This window comes from Cottoperca gobio, chromosome 19, assembly GCF_900634415.1.
Source record: "Cottoperca gobio chromosome 19, fCotGob3.1, whole genome shotgun sequence".
Lineage (NCBI taxonomy): Eukaryota > Metazoa > Chordata > Actinopteri > Perciformes > Bovichtidae > Cottoperca > Cottoperca gobio.
In genome coordinates, this window is record NC_041373.1 from 1,838,393 (window position 1) to 1,856,038 (window position 17,646).

Below are 17,646 nucleotides of genomic sequence, written 5' to 3' on the forward strand. Positions count from 1 at the left end.
CCTTCAATAGCATCATCCCTTCTCTGCTGAAGGACAAGCTCACCAAGCTGCACGGGCTAGGAAGAGACGCTCTAGACCTGTCCTTCCATCCATCGTAATGGGAAATGTCCGTTCTCTTCCCAATAAGATGGACGTGCTAGCGGCGCTGACCCGGCACCAGAGGGAATACCGGGAGTGTAGCATCATGCATCATCAGAGACTTGGCTATTTGCCGCTACTGCCGCCAGAATTCTCACATGTTATTGTGATAGCGCCATAGCTGCTGGGGTCTTGAGGGGAAGCTGGGGAACAGCTGGGGTCTGCAGCGGTCCGGCATCAGCTGGAGCGGATGTCTGCAGAGATCTGGCAGCGGGGATGGGGGTCTACGGAGGTTCGGCAGCAGGAACTGGAGTCTGTCGCGGCCTGGCAGCAGAAACAGGAGGCTGTCGCGGCCCGGCAGCAGAAACAGGAGAATGTCGCGGCCCGAAAGCAGGAACTGGAGGCTGTCGCGGCCCAGCAGTGGAAACAGGGGGCTGTCGCGGCCCGGCAGCGGAAACAGGGTGCAGTCGCGGTTGTCTGCCGTGGTCTGGGTCTCTTGCGCCAAGACCTGGAAGTCCCCTGGAGACTCAGAGGACCTCCCAGGGCCAGGCGAGTGCTCAGGGACTGGGATATATACACAGACACTAAACGAGGGGAACAAGACACAGCTGGGGAGAGAAACTAAAACACAAGGGCAAGGTGAACGGACACAGGAGGAACAAATCAACAATCACAGAGTGAAAACACACAGACAGGAAGTACACTAGACATGACATAAGGGGGAGTGAACACTTCAAAATAAAACAGGATATACAAAATCACGATCATGACATCTTCTACAGAGACTGGAACATTATGTTGGCATAAAAGGAACCGCACTAAGCTGGTTCAAATCCTATTTATCTGAGCGATCTCAATTTGTACGTGTTAACGATAAATCCTCCATGACAGCCAAAGTCGGTCTTGGAGTTCCGCAGGGTTCTGTACTTGAACCAATTCTATACACCTTATATATGCTTCCTTTGGGCAATATTATAAGGAACCACTTTATAAACTTTCATTGTTATGCGGATGATACCAATTATATCTATCAATTAAACCAGACGAAACCAATCAATTGGCTAATGACATAGAAGCTCTGGATGGCATTAATTTGGCCTCCAGCACCACCGTAAGGAATCTTAACGTTATCTTTGATCAAGATCTGTCTTTTAACTCCCACATAAAACAAATCTCAAGGACTGCCTTCTTTCATCTACGTAACATTGCAAAAATAAGACACATCCAGTCTCAAAATGATACAGAAAAACTAATACATGCATTTGTTACTTCAAGGCTGGATTACTGCAACTCATTGTTATCAGGTTGTCCCAAAAAGTCGCTTAAGACTCTGCAGCGGAACGTGTATTGACAAGAACAAGGAAACGGGATCATATTACTCCAGTATTAGCTGCTCTGCACTGGCTCCTGGTAAAATACAGAATAGAATTCAAAATCCTTCTCCTGACTTACAAAGCAATTAATGGTCAGGCTCAAGCATATCTTTAAGATCTCATAGTACCTTATAAACCAACTAGAGCATTGCGCTCCCAGACTGCAGGGTCACTTGTTCCTAGAGTATCTAAGAGTACACAGGGAGCCAGAGCCTTCAGCTATCAAGCTCCTCTCCAGTGGAACCAGCTTCCAGTTTGTGTTCGGGAGGCAGACACCCTCTCTCTCATTTAAGAGCAGGCTAAAGACTTTCCTTTTTGATAAAGCTTATAGTCAGGGCTGGCTCAGGTTTGGCTTGGATCAGCCCCTAGTTATGCTGCTTAGGCTTAGACTGGCGGGGGACACCTCCCTGCTCTTCTCCTTCTCTTCCGCTCTCCTCCTTCTCTTTCTCTGTCCTCCCCTCCCTCTCTCTTCTTCTCCCTCTCTATCTGTATGTATTTATGTAAATGTATGTTACTAACTCATCATCCGGTGCATCATCCCTGGAGTTTCTGTGTCTCATGTGGCAGGTTGCCACTGATAAAGTTTACGTCAGGATCAGGAATCGTGGCTGCACCTGCTGCCCTGGTCCTGCTGGACTCCGGGAAGCCTTTTTGACATTTTCTTGGATTCATCCATACTTTCTCTTTTTTCAACACAACATAATTTCTGTCAAATGTTGTATTTGTACTATGTTGTTTATCCTGTACACACGACATCTATTGCACGTCTGTCCATCCTGGGAGAGGTATCCCTGCTCAGTTCCTCTCCCTGAGGTTTCTTCCATTTTTCCCCCCTTTAATTGTGGGGTTTCCTTTAGGAAGTTTTTCCTTGTGCGATGCGAGGGTCAGAGGGTGTCGTAACGTGTACAGTCTGTAAAGGAGGAGACAAATGTATAATTTGTGATATTGGCCTATATAAGCAAATTTGATTTGATTTGATTTTAAGAAGAGCCTGGAGAGGCTGGTCCTTGGCTAACCCTAACCCTGGGTGACAAGCTGTAGCGCTCAGGCGTGGACCATAACCTTTCTAATTACACTACCTTGTCAAACACACCTTATGCTTATGCTTGCTTATGGTAGCTAATGTTAGGTATTATTAGCAAACAGTCAGTTTGCTAACTTTATAACTCTGCTTGGCCTACTGTGGTGCTACACATGTGGGGTTTGTACACTTTATTTTGCATTCTAAACATTAATATCAGACCAGGAAAGTGGGTGAACTCCCTCCCCCGTGTACATGCATATACAATAACTCCTCTTCATATTAGCATGGTAATAGAGAGTGTAATGGAGTTATCCCATATAGAATCCAGATAATGCCATCCAACTCAGTCTGCCCACACCCAGAAAAGTGCAACACAATGCTTTCACTATTCTCTCCCTCAGGTCAGCTCTGTTGTCTGACTGGACAATTGTTGTTTTGTTGGTCAGTTCCTACCATCTGCAGCCCAGAACCAGCCGTCTATTTATTCCTGAATTTACCATTTGTTCGGTAGAGATGTGGCCGTGACCACTTTTAATGCTACTCAGTTCTGTTGGATGAAAGAAAAACATGGCAGGAGATTTTTTTTCCCTGAGATACACAATTTTGTTGGCAATTGCTTGCCTGTCCCTAGGAACTGTGATACTGTGGATACATGAGAGATGCCATTTACACTGCTTCAACTTTTGCAGCTCAGGATCATGAGGTTATCTTTCCTCTAGCTCAGGGGTGTCAAGGTCAATTACGGAGAGGACCTCAATTATGAACTAGTCATAATTATAATAATATAATTATTACACAATGTGCCTCGACTAACTTAATTTTAAAATCACAATATAAGCCTTCTCAGTGTTATTGCCCACAGCTGGCCATATCATCTGTTGAACTGGATGTGGACCTCAAGCTAGATTTACTGCTTACTTGTGTATCCGTGAACTTTGGCACCGGCTCTGCTGCCCCCCCACCCCTTTCTCCGATACTTTGTGCCCTCCCTACATGTCTTTATGTAAAAGTGTGTGTGGTCCTTTCTTGTGAGATATTAAACACACTGCTTCTTATCGGTACTTAGGACACTGGGGGAGGCTTGGGCCCAGTTAAAGAAGAGCCTGGCAGACGAAGCGGAGGTTCACCTAAAGTTCTCCTCAAAGGTAATTCATCACACTTTTCTCCACCTCAGCTGCAACCTGCCTGATGCCCATACCTAAAATTATGTTTCTGTGTGACCTCTGTAAGATCCCTTCTGTATAAATGAAGACATCTCTGTGGGACAGAGCTGCTCAGGCTTGTGTAAAGAGCAGGTTTATTCCACATCTGCATTAATTACAAAGGACAGACGGTAGAATGGTCATCTGTGTGGACAAATAGAAAATCCTTTGTTGCTTTTTTAGATTACAGTAGGTTTACATTTCTGAATATCTATACTCTGTACAATACATTGACGCAGTGGTTTAAATGTAAATGAAATAAATGAAAACAAAACAAAAAGTCCATCCATCGCTTATCCGGGGTCGGGTCGCGGGGGCAGCAGCTCCAGTAAGGAACTCCAATCTTCCCTTCTCCGAGCCACATCCTCCAGCTCCGACTGGGGGATCCCGAGGCGTTCCCAGGCCAGTGAGGAGATATAATCTCTCCACCGAGTCCTGGTTCTTCCCCGGGGAAGGGCGTGTTAGTCGGATTCAGGAGTTCCTCAAAGTTCTCCTTCCACCGCCCGATATCCTTCTCAGTCAAAGTCAGCAGGGTCCCACCCTTGCTGTTCACAGTTTGGATGGTTCCCCGCTTCCCCCTCCTGAGGTGCCGGATGGTTTTCCAGAAGCACCTTGGTGCCGACCGAAAGTCCTTCTCCATAGCTTCTCCGAACTTCTACCACACCCGCTGCTTTGCCTCTGACACGGCAGAGGCTTCCGCCCTTCTACTCCTTCGGTACCCTGCAACTGTTTCCGGAGTCCTCCTGGATAACATAACCCGGAAGGATTCCTTCTTCAGTCGGATGGCTTCCCTGACCACCGGGTTTCGAGGGTTACCGCCCCCTTGAGGCACCTTGAGACCACAGCTCATCACCGCAGTTTCAGCAATAGAGGTTTTGAACATCGCCCACTCAGGTTCAATACCCCCAACCTCCACAAAAAGTCCTTCTCTTAAAATGTGTGAGAAGAAAATACAGAAAAAAAATCAATTTGACCTTTTTCTTTTGTATTTGTCAATTCATAACAACAATTATTCCATTACAACAATGTACAGAAAGTAAACATTTGAAAACGCCTCATCTGCATGTTTAACACTTTGCTACAATATACTGTAACATACCTGCATTTATGACAAAGGACAGAGTCTGAAGTTAATTGCCATTGTTTTGGCCACAGACTTTCACAGACACAGACTTTTGCCTAGTGCCTCTGTTGCTTTTGAAGATTACCCATAATCCTTTGCTATTAATACTGCAGGTATACATTTACAACAGCAGTTGGTGTAGTAGTCCTATTTAATGGGATTTAACCTGAACCTTTGCAACTATGTTACACATGCATATCTGTGAAGATTAAATGTGAAGCACATTTCCAACACATCAATTATAAATTATTCACATTAATTTGACTGTCCCATAAACAACCAAAGTACCAACTGTACGTTAGAAGTTATCTGTAACTAGGTAATGTATTTATTTGCTCTAGATCTATTATTGTCCACTCACATCTTTGCATTTACTTTATATTCAATCCTGCATCTCTAAATTTCCCCTTGTGTTCAGTCTCTGAACATAACAAAAGCATAAATGAGAGCTATGATGGCTAACATCTGTGTGAATGATCAAAAGTTCAGATGATGTGCAGTCTGGCACCTTATATGGCAGCATTAGTGAATAAATACTTGGGTGAGTTTTGACATATAGTGCAACACTAGAAAGGCGCTATAATAATGCAAGTGCATTTACCATATAAAACATTTATTTTGACAAAGTTAATCGACTCGAGAGGCGGAGGGATCGCCGGGGACTCGAGAGGCAGAGGGATCGCCGGGGACTCGAGAAGCGGAGGGATCGTCGGGGACTCGAGAGGCGGAGGGACCGCAGGAACTGGGGTCTCGAGAGACAGCAGGGGGACAGCTGGGGTCTCGAGATTCGAGGGGAGCACAGGGGCTGGGGTCTCGAGAGTCAAGGGGAGAACAGGGGCTGGAGTCTCGAGAGTCAAGGGGAGCACAGGGGCTGGAGTCTCGAGAGTCAAGGGGAGCACAGGGGCTGGAGTCTCGAGAGGCAGCTGGGGAACAGCTGGGGTCTTGAGAGGCAGCTGGGGAAGAGCTGTCTGCGGAGGTCCGGCAGCAGGAGCGGGAGTATGCGGCGGTCCGGCAGCAGGAACGGGTGTCTGCGGAGGTCTGGCAGCAGGAACGGAAGTCTGCGGAGGTCTGGCAGCAGGAATGGGGGTCTGCGGAGGTCTGGCAGCAGGAACGGGGGTATGCGGAGGTCCGGCAGCAGGAATGGGGGACTGGGAGCCGACCTGACCCACGGCCAAATTGCCTTCTTAGAGGCCTGAAGGCCCTCTGAACACTCAGAGGACCTCTCAGGGCCAGGTGAGTACCCAGGAATGGGTCAGGACTTGGAGCAGGAGGAACAGGGTCAGTGGGTCAGGCAAGCTGGCAGGAAGGCAGACTGATTGCTGAGGTCGATAAAATCCCTGATATTCCCAGGCAGAAGAGTCATCAATCAGGGCTTCTCAGCCGCCTTCCTGTGGGCTTTCTGAAGCACCGCCTGTCTGTCCTCCTCACAGGTGGCTCCCTCCCATTGCCCAAAACAGATGATCAATGGAATGTACCACGCATATAAATCATCATCTTCCAGGAGTGAAGTGAAACTTCAAAATAAAACAGTAAACAGAAAACCAAGATCATAACAGAGTTACCTGCTCCAAAGAAATAATGGGCAGTATTTCACCTCTAAACTGGGTCCATACAATCTGTAATTTTTATATTATAGTTTAGTAGTAGTAGTAGTTTGACATATTTATTGTATTAATTTATTGTATTAATTTATTCTTTATATTGTGTAAGAATACCAAAATTCAACCAAACTGCTGAAACTATGACAGCCTGTCAGAAAACTCTGCTGTCTGATAATCTTCACGTGGGGCTGATCATCTGTGTTTACTGGAGCACTAATGTTAATCGGGGCTGTAGTCTGTGTAACATTACGTCAGTTTGTTTATCGGACTAAATCCAAAGTGGCAATAACTAGAAAACAACCCGCATATTCATCTCGTCTTCCCGGTGGCACAGCAACCAGGAGCAGCACGCTGGGGAGGAGAGGTGTTGGCCTCGGTCAGACGGAAACTCCCTGTTGCTGCCGTTAAACCGTTACACCGGTCCAGCAGCCCGCTGTGAGCAGGCACTGGGGTTTGTTCTGGCTGATCTGAAGTCTGATTGAGCCTCCGTCAGCGATCAAAGAGACTTGAGTTCAGCCAGCACAAGCCCCAGCCCTGCAGTCACAGCGGGCTGCTGGACCTGTGTAACGGCAGCAACAGGGAGTCTGCAGTTCCACTGTGCTGTAGCTGAACTCCAGCTAACTGCTAACTGAAGCTACGGTGATTCCCGGGGCTGCCGACAGCTATACAAGGTTTTTTTCATTTCTGCCACTTTGAATGTAATCTATTAAACAAACTATAAAACAGGAACATGGCTGTAATATTTACAAGAGTCAGGCAGCTGTACTTCTTCTCCCTCTGTACTGAGGGCAGACTGGAGCTACAGTGACTCACTATCACCTCTAGAGGCACAAGTGGTATTACAGACTGGACGGAGCGTCGCTAGTCAGTTAGCATGCTAACTTCAGTAGATATCTCTGCAACACAACACATAGATGTCTTTAACGTAACATCAACACTTACCTCTTCACATTCTGTTGATAATGTTAGTTAATGGTTTAATAAGTTTAAATTCTGGCATATCTTACACATTGAACCTTGTATAAGTAGTATTACTTAAAGTCCTGTAGTCTACATATTACAGATTTTGGTAAACCTTATTAAATAAAGCTCTTAGGAGGAAAATGGCTGCTAAAGCAAATGAAACATCTCACTATTGGAGACACTGTGTTCAAATTCCCATTATGACACCTTTCATTATTTTCTGCTGGTCAGTATTGAATTATTGGTTGTTTTTGTTTTGAGAAGCTCCAGAGTGAAGTAGAGAAGCCTTTCCTGACCTTCAGGGAGAACTTTAAGAAGGATATGAAGAGGTTTGACCATCACATCGCTGACCTACGGAAGCAGCTGGTTGGCCGCTATGCAGCGGTGGAGAAGGTACACATGAGCACATACATAGCACAGCAACATTAATTAGTAACACAGTTCTGACCTTCCAGCAGCAGGATTTCAGCAGATGGCTGTTTGCTGTCCCTGGAATGTTTCCTGCTTTTTATATGTACAATGGAAATCAATTGGCTGAGTCTCACATCATCTGTCAAATCTGAGACAAAACAGTTTATCTCTGATAAACTAATTGGATGGACAATTGAAAGGACGGGAAATAAGATTCTGGCTATGTTGGCTAGATGATGGATAGATACTGAGACCACATTATCACAATGATGTATGGAAGCAGACTACAGTCAACATTATAATAGCAACATACTTTTTATCACTTTAATTAGAATGATTGTGATTGTCTACATATTTGTTTATTAAAATGTTTGTTGCCTGAACTGACCTGCTACAGACAGGTTGATAATATGAAAGTGTCTTGCTTTAGGTTAAAAATATTTCTCTACATGCAGCTGTGAGATGTGAGTATGTCACTGACTCCAGTCCCTTATCTCCTGCAGGCCCGTAAAGCTCTGTCTGACAGACAGAAAGAGCTGGAGTTGAAGACTCAGCAGCTGGAGATCAAACTCAGCAACAAGATTGAAGAAGACATCAAAAAGGCCCGCAGGAAATCCACACAAGCAGGTCAAAGATTACACTGCAGGGTTACTTTGGGTCATAGTCTCACTCAGGTGTTTGTTGTTTGAGGAAGGAGAGCACTGCCTTTTAACCTCTTTCTTTCTATTTTCTATTTTTTTAAATATCATGCTAAAAGATTTTTAAGCCTTCAATGTTCTTAAAAGACATTTATACTGTCACACGGAGTGAACGGAGAGCCATAGATTCCACCGGGAAGCCTTTTTGACATTTGCCCTGGGGCAGCAGGCGCAGCCACGATTCCTTGATCCTGACATAAACTTTATCAGTGGAGTTAGTAACATACATTTACATAAATGCATACAGATAGAGAGAGAAGAAGAGAGGGAGGTAAGGAGAGAGGAAGAGAAGGAAGAGAGCATAGAGGTGTGCCCCGGCAGTCTAAACCTATAGCAGCATAACTAGGGGCTGATCCAAGTCAAACCTGAGCCAGCCCTAACTATAAGCTTTATCAAAAAGGAAAGTCTTTAGCCTACTCTTAAATGTGGAGAGGGTGTCTGCCTCCCAAACACAAACTGGAAGCTGGTTCCACTGGGGAGGAGCTTGATAGCTGAAGGCTCTGGCTCCCATTGTACTCTTAGAGACTCTAGGAACTACAAGTAACCCTGCAGTCTGGGAGCACAATGCTCTAGTTGGTTTATAAGGTACTATGAGATCTTTAAGATATGCTGGAGCCTGACCATTGTAAGTCAGGAGAAGGATTTTGAATTCTATTCTGTATTTTACCGGGAGCCAGTTAATACAGGAGTAATATAATCCCGTTTCCTTGTTCTTGTCAATACACGTGCCGCTGCATTTTGGATCAACTGAAGAGTCTTAAGCGACTTTTTGGGACAACCTGATAACAATGAGTTGCAGTAATCCAGCCTTGAAGTAACAAATGCATGGACTAGTTTTTCTGCATCATTTTGAGACAGGATGTGTCTTATTTTTGCAATGTTACGTAGATGAAAGAAGGCAGTCCTTGAGATTTGTTTTATGTGGGAGTTAAAAGACAGATCCTGATCAAAGATTACGCCAAGATTCCTTACAGTGGTGCTGGAGGCCAAATTAATGCCATCCAGAGCTTCTATGTCATTAGAAAATGCGTTTCGGATGCATTTAGGGCCAAGTATAATAACTTCAGTTTTGTATGAATTATGAATTATGTCTATTATTGTCTTAATTTAAACTTGCTATATATTAGGGGTGGGCGCTATGGACCAATATCAGTATTTTAGGCTGAATGGTGATACATGGTATATTTTATATCCTGGAATGTGGGCTAAATGTTCAGTTGTAATAAAAGCCAAATGTGAGATGTCACAAGCACTTTAATTATACAAACTTTATATAAATATATATATATAAAATATAAAACATGTAAATGAACAATTTTATTAAAATAAATAGCCTATATTACAATTGTAAACATAAAAATAGGCCTATCTCTGAGAATGCTAACAGACTGAGAGTAATTTAAGGTTTTCCTCTCCTGCTTAACAAAATACACAGCAGTACAAATGGCGATGCAAATGTAAACAGAACAAAAAAACAACAAGTCTGCCCCGTTTGAAAATATACAGCTGCACATTATATCAATATGTAAATTAACAAAACTAGATTCAAACCTTATATATGCCTTGACCGTATATGATTAATATGCTAAATTGTTGCCAAATTGTTATAGGGATAGTCAGCGGTAGTGTCTATAATGTGAATTCCTGGATATTAAATGTATCAAATGAGGCTTTCTGGGTCAAACTTTACAGGAAGAGTAACAATTGTGTTGGGGAGCAACAACAACCAGATCAGCTAATTGATTGCATTCTGTCGCAACTGTTCACAAGGCGCAGAGGGAGAGCAGGGGCAGGTTTGTGTGCAAACTACAAACTACAAGCCTTTCTCATTCACCAGTAGACATGATAATAATAATAATAATAATAATAATAATAATAATAATAATAATGATAATGATAATGATAATAATAGCAATAACAATAACTATAACAATAACAATAATAATAATAAATTGTATTTATAAAGCGCCTTTCAAAGCTAAAAGCAATCTCAAGGCGCTAATGCCTTAGTACAGCATAATATAAGATCAAAACAGTTTTTTTTCTGTGGACCTGAAGGGCCTTATTCAAAATATTAATGTGAATAAAAAGTAGCAGATATATCAGCAGATGTTGATTGCAGAAGACTGAGAGTTCTCTGCTGAAGAACAGAATGATCAGCATCATTTCCTCCCTGATTTAATTTAATTTAATGATTAGGATTTGTTTTGTTGTCAGCAGGATACAGGCAGTAACATCAATGAAAGGATGGATAAAACCTTTCCTTTTATCATTGCTTATGGTATCATAATGGACTTATAATATATTTATAATAAGTCCAGATTGTCTGCATTGTTTGGGGTAATCACATCAGGTGAGTTAGGTGGAAGAAATACTCTACCTGAATGAAAGGGTAACGCATCAGCTGTGAGTATATAGTTTGACAGTAGTACAATCTAGTGGTGGAACTGAGCACAATACATTTTAATGTACAGTATTCCCAGAGAAACACATTTGGCAGAGGCTTTTCCTCAGTTCTTGTCGTATTCTCTCTAACAGGTGATGATCTGATGCGCTGTGTCGACCTTTATAACCAGTCTCAGTCCAAATGGTTTGAGGAGATGGTCACCACAAGTCTGGTAAGAAATCCTGTGTTTAATGTGTGTGGTTTGGTGCATAAGAAGAAGCTGTGTTGCTGTGGAACCTTTTTTCTTTGAGGTGTTCTTCAGGTTGATAACAACATCTTATAGTATTTTACAATTGCTGTAGCTAATTTTTCACAACAGTTTCAGTGTGAATAGCTTATAATGTACATGAACTGACTTACTGAATGATACATTAACTAATTTGATAGATGTTTTTGTGTGATTTTGTGTGCTATTGTTAGACTTTCAGTCAAAACTTATACGTGTAGTATTTTGTGTTAAGAGTTTTGCAAATTTAAACTTGTTAAGTACTGTTCTGCATTTTATGGCATTTTTTGTTTCCATTTGGACCTCTATAATCATCCACATTGGCAAAATACACATACAAACACTGTAAAACTATTTTTGTAAGACATGTATAAGTTTAAAAGTAATGGGAAACTCCTCTCTAATGCCCAATATGTAGGCTCCTGGCCTGGCTATACTTTCCCAAAAGCAATGCATCAGGGCTCCCTCTGAATATTTACATTAATTTCAAAGACTTCAAAGTGCATTGTTACTTTTATGTCTAGATCACTTTAGAGTCTTACGTTTGATGCCCCAACGTTAACCCCATTCATTAAATGTGTGACTAGTTTACAGTTTGCCAAACAGGGAGTTATTCTTGTTCCCTCATTGTAAGTCCCCTGTTAGCATCTTTCTTGCTCAGTGAGGACAGATGAAAGTGCAGAGATTTCTCTATGACTCACAACAAACTGTCTCCTCAGGAGCTGGAGCGGCTTGAGGTGGAGAGGGTGGAGAGGATCAGACAGCATTTGTGTCAGTACACCACCCTTCGACATGAGACAGACATGTTCAACCAAAGTGTATGTACAACGTCAACTCAGTTGATATTATATTATAAGTACTTAACAAAGGGCTGTCTCTTTGAAAACTAAGACACGTGTACCGTTTGATTAAAGTACCATACAGTATCTTTACCAATGCTAAAGTAAAGTCATTCAAAAACATGTCTCTAGATCCTTAGAGGCGTCTCTTAATCATCTTAAATTTCAGTATAGTGTCAAAAGACATTTTGATGAATAACTTTTATTTACTTAACTTAACTTTTTTTTATTTGCAAGTAGAAGTCAAATGTAAGAAAAGGTACTTAACTAAGTGCCTAACTAAAATGTTTGGTAGGCATTAAGTTAAAACAAGACTTTATTGATCCCTGAGGGGAAATGCACATTACGGCAGTATAGAAACAGGCCAAGAGGTAAGAGAACAGATAAAGAGGTGATGTTAAAAAAGCTATACACAATATATAGATTACATGCAAAGTCTGATGTCAAATTTGACAGCTGAGACCCAATTATTATTATTGTATTTAAAGATGAGAGAAAACCTTTCTTTTTTTTGCACCTTTGAATTACCTTTTCTATTGCACACAATTGTGCCCTTCATTATGTTTGTTACTTTATATTGTACTTTAGCGTATATTGTACATTAAAAGCACCCACATTTTCCTTGTATGAGAAAAATATTTGAGTTGAATCAATGCGATCATGACCCCGCCCACACCACCAGAGAGAACCAAAGAGCCGCTGTACCATTGTTAATTATATCACTTCAGCTGTTCTTTCTGTGTCCAGACGATGGAGCCGCTGGATCAGCTGCTGCAGTGTGTTGACCCGGCCAAAGACAGACAGCTGTGGGTGCGGGAGAATAAGACTGGACCCATCAGGCCAGTGGACGTAGAGATCTGACCTCAGTGCTGTGTGATGGCTCTGCATATGCACACTTAGCCTCTGGCTCACACTCTGACCCAGGGGCTACATGCCTGAGGACTGACTGGGACATGAACTCTGTGCTGGGATCTTCACTCCCCCCACTGATCCACTTGTGACTCCTAACGGACTGAGGGATGGCTCTTCACATCCCGACTCCTGCTGAGGATGATGTCAGTATTTGGGGAGTATTGTGAGTAGCCTAAGTGATGAATTGAAGATGTCAGATAGTGACAGGTAGTAGTTTTCTGTTATGCAAGGTCATGCCCAGCTTAGATCGCACAGGAAAATGGGAACTATGAGTTTAAATTGTGAAGCAAAAGGTGCACCAACCATGAACATTTAACACCTGTAAATGAGTAGCTTTATGTCATGCATGTTTGGATATGCTTTTGCTCTGTGGGGTAATTATTTAATTAATTTGTGTGTTGACATTTCTGTATAGCAGAATAAGTATATATAAGTATATATACTAATATGCTAATCCTCGCTCACATGCCTGTCTTGCATGTCACATATTAGGTTTAACAAAAAAACTATGATATCATTTTGAATCGTTTTGACCAAGTGATCAAAAGCAGGATTTATTTCTGGATGTTGTTGGCTGAAATGACAAATCTTACTAGCAGATTATTTTTAGTTTAACATTGACACTAAAACTCTGTTTCCAACTGACTTTTAAAAATGTCCAATTTCTTTTCAAATGAAAAGAGTAAAATTGTTAGCATCCTCACCAGCTGATGATTCATGTAGAAGACATGGAAATAAAGAAACAGCATTGGTGTTTGTTATAATATAGGTTTCGTGTGGATGCTAACTACAGAATGTTTTTTTAACAGTATGCTTCACTTTTATTAGAGAAAAGGAAGTACGAACGAGAAATAACTGAGATTACAGATTAGAGAAAATAGACACACTGTACACTTTTGGGTTTTTGGTTCTTGTAAAAAGACACCAAGAATCATTTTGACATGGAGTATTGCTCTTATTGGTTTTTACATGTTTTCACGTATTGAGAAATCCAAAGTTTGCCTGCTGTGACCAGCTGCGGTTGCTAAACTATGCTCTTGGTCAGGTTTAGCAGACGGAAATCACAAATCTGGCCAGAGTTCTTCACATATTTAAAATAAGTCTGTAATTTTAAATTTAATTTCCACCAGTTTTACTTAAGTCCAAATAATAATTAAGAATCAGCCAATTGCACTTTATACCCAAATGATTCTGAGTAAAGTTGCTGTTATGAACAGTATTCTAATATAACTTACTTGTTACATATTTTATTACTCATACCTTTTGGTTATGTTCACTACCTGTAAATATATGGGATATGTGATTTGCAATGAAAGCAGGCAGTATAGTGAAGGATGTAAAATACAGTAAATAATCTTACATAAAGACATATTACATACAGAAATTAAATACTGATTATAGCCTATATGGAGCATATTTTATATGAAATATAAACAGCCCTCTTAAATTTTCTACATTTTTGTAAATACAAGTCAGTTGCTTTAGTTGGATTCACTGCAGAGAGAAATTCTCTTTCTAAAACATGTCTTCTCCAGTATTACTGCTATGATTACTTAACTATTTGGTGTAGAGGATTGAGAGATTTTATACAGAGCTAAAGGTTTAACATTAATAAAATAAAAATTCTGTCCTCCTTTCCGGGTTGGTTTTTCTTTCTGTGTGATGTTTTTGTTCACCACAAAATGGAAAAAGGCATATTATAAATGAAAAAAGTATTTTTATTTAGTTAAAAAACATTTTCACATTCAACAATGAAATGTTTGATAAAGCCATGTTATAAATTTAGGCAGCGATAATATAGATAAGGTTAAAAGTTCAGATACAATTGGAAACCTTCAACAGTTTAGGTCAAATACTTTGCATTTCTTATTATTTACCCAAAATAACCCATGTACTGATGGCACCTTGTTGCATTTCTTACTTAGTAACACTTTACAAAATTGGTTATAAGACCTTTATAATTAGGTAATGATGAACTAATCATTTACAAATCATTGAGATGCATTTGTTGATACCACAATACGAAGTAGTCAAAAATGTGATTGATGTACACTTTACCAGTTTGAACCGGTTTAACTAGGTGCAAATAATAGCTGCTGTTGTAGCTGAATATATTCATCTAAAAAGGTTTTTATTTATTTCTCTGGCAGGTATGAAATAGTGGCTACATACAGTAATTAGCACGTAGAGCTGGAGATAATGTTTAACATTGTGTCATATATTAGGAATCAACTTGCTAACCTAGACTTCTTGGCTAACCTGCTACCCTAGCCATGCTGTCTAAAATCCGATGTTTGCTAGTCTCAATGTTCTGTACATTTTCTACGAGTTAGTACGGACTAACTTGTAGAAAATGTTCTAAAAGTTACTAGTAAGATTTATAAAGTTACAGAATATGGTTCTTACTTTGTGCCTCCAGTCCTTAGCAGTTGGGAAACATTTAAGTAGCTTACAGGTCCGGTTAGCTAGCATTAAATACAGTTTTAGCTTCTCTATCTTGCTCATTTAGGCAAGATAAGGCATACATTGTTACATATTAAATTTCTCTGAGTAGAGAAAACATTGTTTGGGCCACAGTGCAACATTTATAAATGATGAATAGTTTATGCTTCAGATGAACAGCTATTAATTATTGTTATGTCATTTACAAATGTACATAAATAATTTGTTAATGATGTTCATAATAAACGGATGATTAATTAACTACTTATAAATCATTGCAATAAAATACTACCTTTTTGGGATTTTGGGATTTTAGTACAAACATCAGAGAAGCTTAAACTGCAGTTTCACAACACATTCAAACCCATACAGCACCATGTTTCACTCTTGAAAAAAAATAGTTGTAGCACCTGGAGACAGCTGAAGCTGTACTCTGACATTCTGAGCATGATGGCGTCACAGCTTGGTTTCTAATCTACCATGAGCTTCTTGACGAAGTTGAGATACACTGGGATGAGGGAGCTGACCTTGACCATTGTCGTCGTTGAGGATCTTTTCCCCTCTGCCCTCTGAACCCACAGAGCTGGGTGACCTGACCAGGCCAGGGTACGTAGTGCTGTAAACCTAGTGGAACACAGACATATCTCTGATATCTCTGATTTTGGAGTAAAATTGCAAGTCAAACTATTTTCCTATTATTATTTTTTTTTTTTGCAAAAAACATTATTAGTGTGTCACAATTATTAAAAATACATGTGCTCCGTTTCTGCATATACTGTCAAAAGATATGTTTAAATGGTAACGCAGGCATTTACTGCACTTTGATTCTACTCCTTTACATTACAACAGTTGAGTTGAGTTTTTCAAGAACATTTTTTCCACCCAAGCGTGGTTTGTTAATTTTATAAGAATAGGATAAAGGGTAATTTCCTACAATTAAGGAAATCACTTGATATAGCAACATAATGTAACATGTTCTAGCTTCTGGTTAGCATGCTATTCTAACTCTTAACATACCCCATATTTGTCACAACAGAATGCTGAAGCATGAGATGTTAGTCATGAGCTGATGATCTGGCGGATGTCTTCACTGTCTCAGCGTGCTTCTGCTCTGAATCCAACTCCAGCTCCATCTCCTTCACCTGTCACAATTTAGCTTTTTACTGGCTAAAAAAATTAACTGTTGACTGAGTCAACTGGCCAATTGTAAAACAATCTGGTTAGGGTTTGTTAGGGTTAAAATAACTGATATTTTAATTGCAATAAACGTATCAAAAGGATATAAAAATAACTACATCATTATGTAGTTATTGATACCGATTAGTAAAAAGCATGAATTAATGCTTTGTCAGGTCTGTCCGCAAGACGACAAGCAAAACACTTTATAATCAACTTCTGGATGATCTTCTTGCCTCCCTTCAGTGCCATCTGCTCGTCCTCATCCAGCCTGCTGCTCATGTCTTTGATCTGAGCCTCCAGACATTTCTTTACTCTCTCCAGGTGGATTGTGTGCTCCTGCTCCAGACGCAGCTCCTCCCCCACTCGCGCCAACTGAAAGAATTTCACCACCCATTTAAAAAACATCTATTTCAAATAACTAAAAATGTGTTCAATCTCCAATGTAATATCTCAATACCAGTTGTTTTGCATGTGTTTTACCTCACAGCTGGCCTTCTTGGACTTATCTGTGGATCCCCTCAGCTCTCTTTGCAGCTCCTCATGCTCCTGCTGCAGAGTCTGGAGATCCACCTCCAGCTTCCTCCTCCCACTCACGGTCAACTGGAAATGAACACAAAAGAGAAAGAGACATCAATCTACGGCAATTTTGCCAAAACAGGTTAGATTTTTAGCTGATGCCTCCACAGCAGCCTGAAGCAGAGAGACACATTGTATCACCTGGTTGTTGAGGTCGCTGTTTTTCTCATTGGCCTCCTGTAGCTCAGTCTCCAGGACCTTGCGGGCCTTCTCTGCACTCTATTGGTCAGCGAGGGGTGACTCATGCAGCCCTGAAGAGCTGCACGAGTCACCCCTCGCTGTCCAATAGAGTGCAGCGTCGTTCCACGACCGCCTGCTCCCCCCTGCACTCCTTCTGGCGCCGTACCTCCTCCTCCAACCGGGCCTGCAGCTCCTGCGACAGGGGAAAGTAATTATGTAAGTAAGCCTCCTAGGAAAGAGTTAAAAACAAAAGCATACTGTATCTTATTGTCAGACCTTCATCTGTTGCTGCATCTTCTTGCTGTTCTTGCTGAGCTCTGTGTTGTTCTTGGTGAGCATGTCCACCTGCAGCTCCAGCTCATTGATGTCAGCC

The 17,646-nt window shown here is 41.2% G+C and overlaps 2 protein-coding genes across 2 annotated transcripts in view; one reads left to right on the top strand and one right to left on the bottom strand.

Annotated features, from left to right (window-relative positions):
- The window catches only part of LOC115024736 (growth arrest-specific protein 7-like), a 38,981-nt gene extending 24,448 nt beyond the window's left edge, over positions 1–14,533 (top strand). The window contains exons 8-13 of the mRNA XM_029456541.1: positions 3,542–3,620; positions 7,629–7,757; positions 8,279–8,402; positions 11,012–11,091; positions 11,865–11,963; positions 12,732–14,533. Coding sequence (XP_029312401.1) covers positions 3,542–3,620; positions 7,629–7,757; positions 8,279–8,402; positions 11,012–11,091; positions 11,865–11,963; positions 12,732–12,845 — 625 coding nt within the window. The 3' untranslated portion in view covers positions 12,846–14,533. The remainder of the gene's footprint in view (positions 1–3,541; positions 3,621–7,628; positions 7,758–8,278; positions 8,403–11,011; positions 11,092–11,864; positions 11,964–12,731) is intronic.
- Positions 14,534–14,695: 162 nt separating this feature from the next.
- On the bottom strand, positions 14,696–17,338 carry LOC115024818 (myosin-8-like). The gene is made up of 5 exons (XM_029456673.1): positions 17,312–17,338; positions 17,235–17,270; positions 16,998–17,117; positions 16,356–16,889; positions 14,696–15,962 (listed from the first exon to the last, which is right to left on the bottom strand). Exons 1-4 carry the CDS (start codon positions 17,336–17,338, stop codon positions 16,659–16,661), a joined length of 414 nt encoding a protein of 137 aa, XP_029312533.1. The 3' UTR covers positions 14,696–15,962; positions 16,356–16,658.
- Between the last annotated feature and the right edge of the window lie 308 nt (positions 17,339–17,646).

Coding starts and splice junctions, on each gene's coding strand:
- LOC115024818 (XM_029456673.1), bottom strand. CDS start 17,338: ATGAGTCACCCCTCGCTGACCAATAGA. Junction 17,271..17,311: donor ACCCCTCGCTGACCAATAGA/GTGCAGAGAAGG, acceptor ACTGAGCTACAG/GAGGCCAATGAGAAAAACAG. Junction 17,118..17,234: donor ACAGCGACCTCAACAACCAG/GTGATACAATGT, acceptor GTTCATTTCCAG/TTGACCGTGAGTGGGAGGAG.